At 58.0% G+C, this 7815-nt stretch overlaps 1 protein-coding gene across 1 annotated transcript; it reads left to right on the top strand.

Moving 5' to 3' along the window:
- The first annotated feature begins 300 nt into the window (after positions 1-300).
- Positions 301-6455, top strand: FBLN7 (fibulin 7). Its single transcript, XM_074168922.1, has 8 exons — positions 301-470; positions 1762-1921; positions 2477-2647; positions 3179-3304; positions 3410-3547; positions 3631-3768; positions 4658-4796; positions 4967-6455. Exons 1-8 carry the CDS (start codon positions 381-383, stop codon positions 5337-5339), a joined length of 1335 nt encoding a protein of 444 aa, XP_074025023.1. The 5' UTR covers positions 301-380; the 3' UTR covers positions 5340-6455.
- The last annotated feature ends 1360 nt before the right edge of the window (positions 6456-7815 follow it).

Genomic DNA, 7815 nt, shown 5'->3' with positions numbered 1-7815 from the left:
CTTGCGCCGGGGCGTTTGCTTTGCGGGGGGCTGCGCGGGGCGGTCCCACGCGTGGCCTGGAGGGCACGCCGGGGGATGCCCCAAGCGGCACCGAGCGCTACTCGGGTAGCGTGTCCCAGGGGGAAGCGGCGGGGGCGGCCGGGATGCTCGCTCGCAGCATCGCCCCTGGAAAAAAAAAAACAAAAAAACCCCGGCCGGCGCCGGGGCGGGGGGACCCGTCTCCCCGGGGCGGGGAAGGTCCACGGGGGAGCGCGGCCGCGCGTGGGGCGTGGGCGGCGTGGGGAGGGAGAGCTCGCCCGCAGCCGGGGCGGGGAGAGGCGGCTGCCGGCGCCCGGGAGAGCCCTTCCTCGGCGGACGAGAGCCGCGGCGGCCGCCGGACCATGCCGGGGGAGCGGGGCCGCCTCCCGCTGCTGCTGCTGCTGCCGCCGCTGCTGCTGCTGCTGCTGCTCCCGGCGGCGCCGGCGCCCCAGGTGAGCCGGGGGGAACCCGGGGGGAAGGGGGTTCGGAAAGGCTTTCTTGGGAGGGGGGGGAAGGTCTCCTCTCCTCTTCCCTCCCCTCCCCTTGCCCGTGCGCTGTGTGTCTGCCTGCCCTGGCCCCGGCAAACAGGTGGGCAAAGCCGGGGTGGGGGGGTGGTTAGATCGAACAGGGCTTAAACCGGGCCCGATTTCTTTTGGGCTCTGTTTTTCCTCCTTACCCTGCACCTGAAGTCACCACCGAGCACGCCGGGGGCAAAGAATCCTCCCTATTTTATGGAGGAGCAGGGGTTTACTACGGTTCAGCATCCCACGGGGAGATCCCACTGGCTCTTGAAGTTATAACCAGCCCTAACAAAGAGCTGTTTATTAAAGCGAGCTACATGCCAGGCATCTATTTGCTTTTGCCTCCCTCCCTCTCGGCGTGAGGCACCCCAGAGCTGCAGGCACAGACTGGCTCATCCCCACCAGCAGCCCATGACCCCCCCAAAACTGCACAAAGGGAAGCAGAGGACAACACGCCGCTTGGGCTGGCTTTTATTTCTTCTTTGTAAACCCTCGGTAGCTATTTGGAAACAGAATAACTTCACCCCTGCACAGCGCAGAGGGGGAAAGAAATCCCTTCGCCCAGGTGGGCTGGAGCTCAGCAGCTCTGCTCCTTTCCTGGAGCTCCTTTGTCCCCAGTCTCGTGCCACCCAGACCAGACCTTGTGTGCTCTCCTCCATGCACTCTGTAAACCTCTGAGCTCTAAAATTGGCTTGGCTTTGCTCAGCCCTCGCTCTTTTTCTTCGGTTTTAAGTCAATTCCACAGGAAACCTATAATAACGATGCCCGTCTCCTGCATGAGTCAGTCCCATGGTAGCGATTGCTTTGCAGGCAGGAGTCCCACCAGTGTTCCTGGCCCCAGCAGAACTCACAAGACAGCTGTTTTCCTCTTATTTTGTAATGTGGAAGTGGGACAGGGCTCTAGCTCCAGCAGGATGAAACATGAGTTATGGCATCTCTCCCAGGGCTAACAAAGTGATTACAGCCCTGCTTGTAGCACTGTGTTACCCATTTAGACGTAGGAGAGCATGGCTGAGCTAAGGACTTCTTGCATAGGCTAAAAAAACTCCTGCATCTGGGTAAATGGGAGAAAAAAAAATAAAATCAGATATCCCAGGGGACCTTTGATGTCACAAAGCTCCTGCACAAGCATGTCTCTGTGGCGGGGGCAGGCTGTGTGCAGCAGGTTGGGTCCTGGCTGGCATGGCCGCACGGGGCTGGAGAGATGTCCCCATCCCCACAGAGCTGCCTCAGCAGGCAGCAGCTCCTGGCTGCAATCCGGCAGATGCAGCAGCTGCTGAAGGGGCAGGAGACGCGCTTCACTGAAGGCCTCCGCGTGATGAAGAGCCGGCTGAGCACCCTGCACGCCTCCCTGGCCAAAGCTGCCCCTGAGCCGCCAGCTGGTGAGTCCTCCCTGGGTCCCAGCATTTGCTTTTGTGGCCTTAGAGGATGCTAGGGTGGACAGGTCAAGATGCTCAGGGCTGTCATAGGTGGAGATTTGGGCATCCCTACAGATGGAGATACCTGTTCCTGTGTTGGCAATTCGTGCTTGTGAATTCGAGCACTTTCCAGCCTGGTGAGACGTGGTGAAGCTCAAAAGCCCATAGCTGCAAGGCAGAGAGCTCCTGGCGAACCACTGGAGGCGAGTGTGCTGGAAAACCATGTCTCCAGCAAAAGACCCACATTCCTGTGCTGGGAGCATGAGAGGTACGGCAAGAATGCCACCAAACCCCTTGCCAGTGATGCTCAGCATCCCTGCTGGACTTTCACTGTGGGGCTGGGTGTTACTGACTGACCTCAGCAGGCCAATAGTAGAGGAAAATAATAGTTAAAGAGGAGCTGTTTGAGGAACTGGGTGAACCATGGCCCAGGTAGAGTTGGGGATGGGAAAGATAAGGAGGTGGTCCCCCAAAGCACCCGCTTGAACACTGACCCCCTCCCCAACGGTTCTCTTGCAGTCTCCTGCCCTGCCCTGCAAGCCCCCGCAGATGGGAAGAAGTTTGGCACCAAGTATTTGGTGGAGCACGAGGTTCACTTCACCTGCGACCCGGGTTTCCAGCTCCTGGGCTCCAGCACACGGATGTGCCAGGCCAACGGCAGCTGGACTGGGCAGGAGCCCCGCTGCACAGGTAGTGTGCTCTGGGCTGCCACGGCCACGGCTGTGAAACTGCTTTGTGCCTGTGTCTGCCCGTGGGCATCGTTTGCTGGAGTGGGATGTAATTTGGGTTCGTTTAAACATGGGGGATTACTGGGGTTCACCAAACAGGAAGGTATCACAGCTGTCCCTGAGTCCCAGCCAGCCAACATCCTATGGGTGCTACAGATCCCACAGCACCCCAAAGCTGGTACTTTGGGGTTTCTCATCCTCAAGGAAAGCTGGAAATTACAGCTGGAGCCTACCTGGAGTTCAGCAGCACAGATGAGGGGAGAAGGCATCGGTGCTATGATGGCTCCCTGAGTCACAGCCAACCTTTGCATCGGGGTACAACCGCGGCATCGGAAGCAGCCGGTGTCTGAGTTCAGCAAAATAAATGGTTATGATGTGCCGTGGGGTACCAAAGCGGCCCGGTGTGTGTGGTGTTCCTGTGACTTACTTCCCAAAATAAGATAAAATGAAATGGGGCTGCTTTTTTTTTGCTTTTTTTTTTTTTTTTTTTCAGAAATCAGCGAGTGCTCGAGCAGTCCCTGCCAGAACGGCGGGACGTGCCTGGAGGGGCTGAACCAGTACAAGTGCCTCTGCCCCCAGCAGTGGACCGGGGCTGCCTGCCAGTACCAGGCGCAGACGGGTGGGTGACCCCTGCCACTCTCCAGGCATATTGCAGCACCCCATCCCATCATTTCAAAGCCCATCCCGTGGTGTGTGTGTGTGTGTGTGTGTGTGTGTCCCCCAGCTCCCCCCACCTGGAGTGTGACGGACGATCCGGCGTTCAGCCGCCAGCCCCGCTGCGCCCAGATCGACCAGACCCAGCACTGCAGCTGCGAGCCTGGCTTCCACATGAGCGGCACGGCCGCCAACGGCCTCTGCCAGGGTGAGCCACGCTGCGGGGGGATGACGCGGTGGGGTGGGCTGGGGGATCTCGGCCATGCACCTGCTCCCCTCGTCTCTCCACAGACCTCAATGAGTGCGAGGTGTACAAGCGTGAGGGAGGTCCCCGACTCTGCACCCACGCCTGCGTCAACCTCCCTGGCTCCTACCGCTGCACCTGCCCTAGTGGGTACCTCCTCCTGGGTGATGGCAAGAGCTGCGAAGGTAAGCCGGGGGCTGAAAACCCATGGGTTTACCCCTTATCCCCAACTTGCACGATTGCTTTTTTTTTATTTTTTCCCCTTTTTTCTCCTTCTTTGCAAGCATTTCTGCATGCAAAAATCTCAGGGGGTTTGCATAGAGAGATGGTTCCCAAGCTGGGTGTGGAGGGGAGGAAAACAATTGAGGTTCAAGCGCTGGCAAATCTGTGCGATGCTTTAAGGCTACATCTCCCCAAAAAAGAGCATGGGAGCTCCACTGCCACAATGCAGCTATCCCCTGTGAATGGGGCATCCCTGAGAAGAAACACAAATAGCATTAGAAAGCAAGAATTAGACAGCGAGGGGTCAGCTCGGAGGCCGGCAGCTCTTCCAAAAGCAGGGGAGCTGGAGCGTGGGTTAAGAGCAAAGCAAAGTGACAGCAGGTAGGAATGGTGAGCGGCCAGAACTGCTCATATGAAAGTCTCCTCCTGAAAAACAGGGCGGGGGGTGCTATAAAGTGTTGATTATTGCAGTTCAGGGTGAGAAAATGCACGCTTTCTCCTTTTCTCCCTGATTTCTGCGTGTTTCATAGCATCTTGCTAATGCTCCCAGCAAATACGTGCATTCAAAGCTCCTGATTTATTGTCAGGTATCTCAGTGGTTACACAGGTGTTTAGTAAATAAAAAGAGATCGTGTTTTCAAACAGTTTAGCAGAAAGTTTGGAAAATAAGCTGCCATCCTGCTGTGAGGGAGCTGCCATTGCTTGCTGGCCCAAGGCAGAGATTGGGGGAGGAGAGCAGACACAGAACAGGCTATTAGGCGATTTAAGTGTTTTCAGCCAAAAGGAACCCCTCAATGGAGCTGGTTTGAGATCTCCGGTCAGCTCGACCCGCTGCCCGGCCCTGTTTTGCAGACATCGATGAGTGCGCCCTGTCCCAGGATAACTGCACGAGGGGGACCACCTGCATCAACACGGGTGGGGGCTTCCAGTGCGTCAGCCCCCAGTGCCCCCAGCCTACCGGCAACGTCACCTACGTCAAAACATCACCCTTGTAAGTACGTCAGAGTGCTAAAGCTGGCCCTACCTTGTTTTTTGGGTGCTGGATCCCAAAAATACATGCATAGCATCCACATGGATCCAATACCAGCGAGGGGGGGGGGACATGGATTCCGCATCCCTGCGGTTCCCTGAAATCCTCCCCCACGGCTTTTGCCTTTGCAGCCAGTGTGAACGTAACCCCTGCCCAATGGAGAGCCGGTCATGCCACCAAGCGCCCAAAACCATCTCCTTCCACTACCTTCCCCTGCCATCCAACCTGCTGACCCCCACCCCGCTCTTCCGCATGGCCACAGCAGCAGCGCCCGGCCGGCCAGGGCCCGACAGCCTGCGCTTCGGCATCGTGGGGGGCAACAACCGCGGTCACTTCGTGATGCAGCGCTCGGACCGTCAGACAGGAGAGCTCATCCTGGTGCAGAGCCTGAAGGGTCCCCAGACCATCCACGTGGACGTGGACATGTCCGAGTACCTGGATCGCGTCTTCCAGGCCAAGCACGTGTCCAAAATCACTGTCTTTGTCTCCGCCTATGAGTTTTAGGGGAGGTGGCAGTCAGGGCAGCTTCCCTGACGGTGATGGTCCCTGCTCAGCATCCTCCACCCGAAAGCACTAGCCCTGGAGGCAGGCGTGTAATGGGAGCTCCAGGTGACATCCCATGCCGAAGCCCCTCTGCAGCCAATCATCCTCCCCTCTGCCTTAAGGTTATTCTGCCAGGTGGCTTTTACACCCACCTATGTGGGGAAAATGCAAATGAGGTGCAAAAGAAACCAGGTGCAGGGGTTACCCGCTCTCTGGGGCACGGGAGCAAGAGCATCCTCACCCGAGGCTCCAGAAGGATAATGTCCCGCAGCCTCAGTGCCTACACAGCGCAGAAAACAGGGGCTAGAAGCCACAGCCCGTATTTCCTTTTTAATTTGTTTTTTTCTTTAAGAAAGAAGTTAAGCTGGTGCGTGCAGGAGGAGGGAGGCTCATAGTGGCTACAGCTCTCCTCCCCGCTGGCCCAGGCTTGCTTGCACTGATCCCAGCCCTGCACAAGTGTGCCTCTGCTCCCCTGGGGATGCCGAGAAAACCCATGGCAGCCCATGAGGAGGGGGCTGGTCCAGCATCTTATTCCCCCAGGGTTGACTTGGGAGCAGAAAAATCCCCGAACATCTATCCCTACAAGCCCTGGCTGGCCCTCAGTGCCCTCCTTGGCAAGTGGGACATGTCTGCTGGGTGGAGTCCCAGTGCCCTGCCAGTGGGCGCTGGCAGTGGGCTGGGGCCGTCCCATGCTTCAGCCCTTGGGCAGCAGCTCCTTCGACCTCCTGAACTGGGTTGCGTGAGTGCATCCCCCCTCCGTGACCTCAGGGAGGGCTTCAGCTGCGCTTGGTGCTGGCATCGAGGGTGCTCGAGGTGTGAATATTTCATGCTTCAGTCAGCTGCAGCCTCCACCCCACTGTGTGGCAGCAGCTCCGGGAACAGCTGGGGTTCGGCTGTGACACGTGCTGGGGGGGAGGGAGACACCTCCCCGGTCTTGCACCCTTCGCCGTTGGTACCTGTTCCTCGGTGCGGCGCTTGTGCATGTTAACCACAAAACCCTGACATTATGCATGTTTCTCCATTATGCTGGTTTTAGTACAATTAAACGATGATATAGCCTCTGAGCAGGTGCAAAGTACCTGACGCGTGTGCAGCTGGAGGGCGACGCTCACCCGGAAGGGTGAGGTGTCCCAGTGTCTTTGGGGGTCTTGGCAGGAGGGTGTCCCAGGGTCTGTGGGGCACGAACCTGCCTCCCATCAGTTTTATTTTTCTGCCTTACGTTGCTTGGAAGGGACTGGCTGGTGGCAGGGCGGTTCATCCCCAAGTATCCTTCCCCCCCTGAGCATCCTCCAGAGGCCTCAAGGAGCCTGCTGCTGCCCCCGCCCAAAAAGGCAGAGTCCCCTGTGGGCGCACAGCGTGTGCTGAGCTGTACCCCCTAACATCCTTCCCACTCCTGGCCCCAGGGAAAGAGACTTCATGAGACTCATCTGTGCTGCACTCTTTGGGGGATCAAGCTCCAGATTTTTTTGGGGGAGGGATATGGCTTTTCTGTGGAAGCTCGAGAGGGGGGCAGGACGTCTTCCTGCAAAACAAGGAGGGACATTCAGTGCCTGCTCCTTGCCGCTGTCGGCGTGGGGCTGCTGGAGCCCAGGCACGGCGGATGGAGGATGTTTGGGTTGGCGGGCACTCCAGCTGGACGGTGGAGCTGGGCAGGGAAATGCATCCCAGGGTTGCTGGAGGAGGGAAATGAAAACCCAATAGGCTCACTCCTCCACCCGAGTGCTTAAAAAAAAAAAAAGGAGAAAAAGGAGAAAGGACCAGCTGGTGTGGCAGCTCAGTGCTGCCTCCCTCAAAGGGGGCTGAGACGTCCTCTCCTCTCCCAAGGCAGGACTTCCCTGTCCTGTTGAGGACACCCCAATAATCCCAGGGTGGCATAGGAAGCTGTCACCATGCAGCCAGCCTCAGCATGGGCAAGGAGGCGGCTTTTTGGACCTGGCCTGGGAAGGCCCAACAGGAGGTTGTGCTGCAAGAGAAATGAGTTGCAACATGGATGGCAGGGAACATTCCCAGTTTTATTTCCTCAGCGTGCATGGGGATGGATGAAGCCTGCCAGGGGCAAATTTCCTTCAAAGTGTAAGATCAGAGGGAGAGGTAGACGTATGGGACTCCGCCAAAGGCAACCCAAAGGGTCCCAGGATATGGGGAGAAGAAAAACACATGGAGAAAACTTGGTCTGTGGGGGTATGCCTGGGGAAACCCACCTTTACCTTCCCCCCCTGGGAGCCCGGGGGTCCCAGCTCAGTGCGCAGCCCAGGCTGCGACCAGAGGATGATGCCGGGCATCACCAGAGGAAGGACAGGGAATGGGCAGGACACACTGTCAGGCTGCCGGACCACCCTGCTGTGTGCCTGCATCCTGGGATGCTCTAAGCAGCAGGTGACGAGGTTTTCCTCGGAGCTACTCGGACCCTGGCCAAGCCGTGTTTCATCCAACAAAA

Source organism: Numenius arquata, chromosome 2, assembly GCF_964106895.1.
Source record: "Numenius arquata chromosome 2, bNumArq3.hap1.1, whole genome shotgun sequence".
Classification (NCBI taxonomy): domain Eukaryota; kingdom Metazoa; phylum Chordata; class Aves; order Charadriiformes; family Scolopacidae; genus Numenius; species Numenius arquata.
Note: the sequence above shows the minus strand (reverse complement) of the source record. Positions and strands in the feature narration are given on the sequence as shown.

What these genes read in the sequence shown, in the direction of transcription:
- FBLN7 (XM_074168922.1), top strand. Translation starts at nt 381, where the DNA reads ATGCCGGGGGAGCGGGGCCGCCTCCCGCTGCTGCTGCTGCTGCCGCCG. An exon ending in CCAGTACCAGGCGCAGACGG is followed by an intron (nt 3,305 to 3,409) that starts GTGGGTGACCCC and finishes TGTGTCCCCCAG; the next exon opens with CTCCCCCCACCTGGAGTGTG. An exon ending in TACGTCAAAACATCACCCTT is followed by an intron (nt 4,797 to 4,966) that starts GTAAGTACGTCA and finishes TTGCCTTTGCAG; the next exon opens with CCAGTGTGAACGTAACCCCT.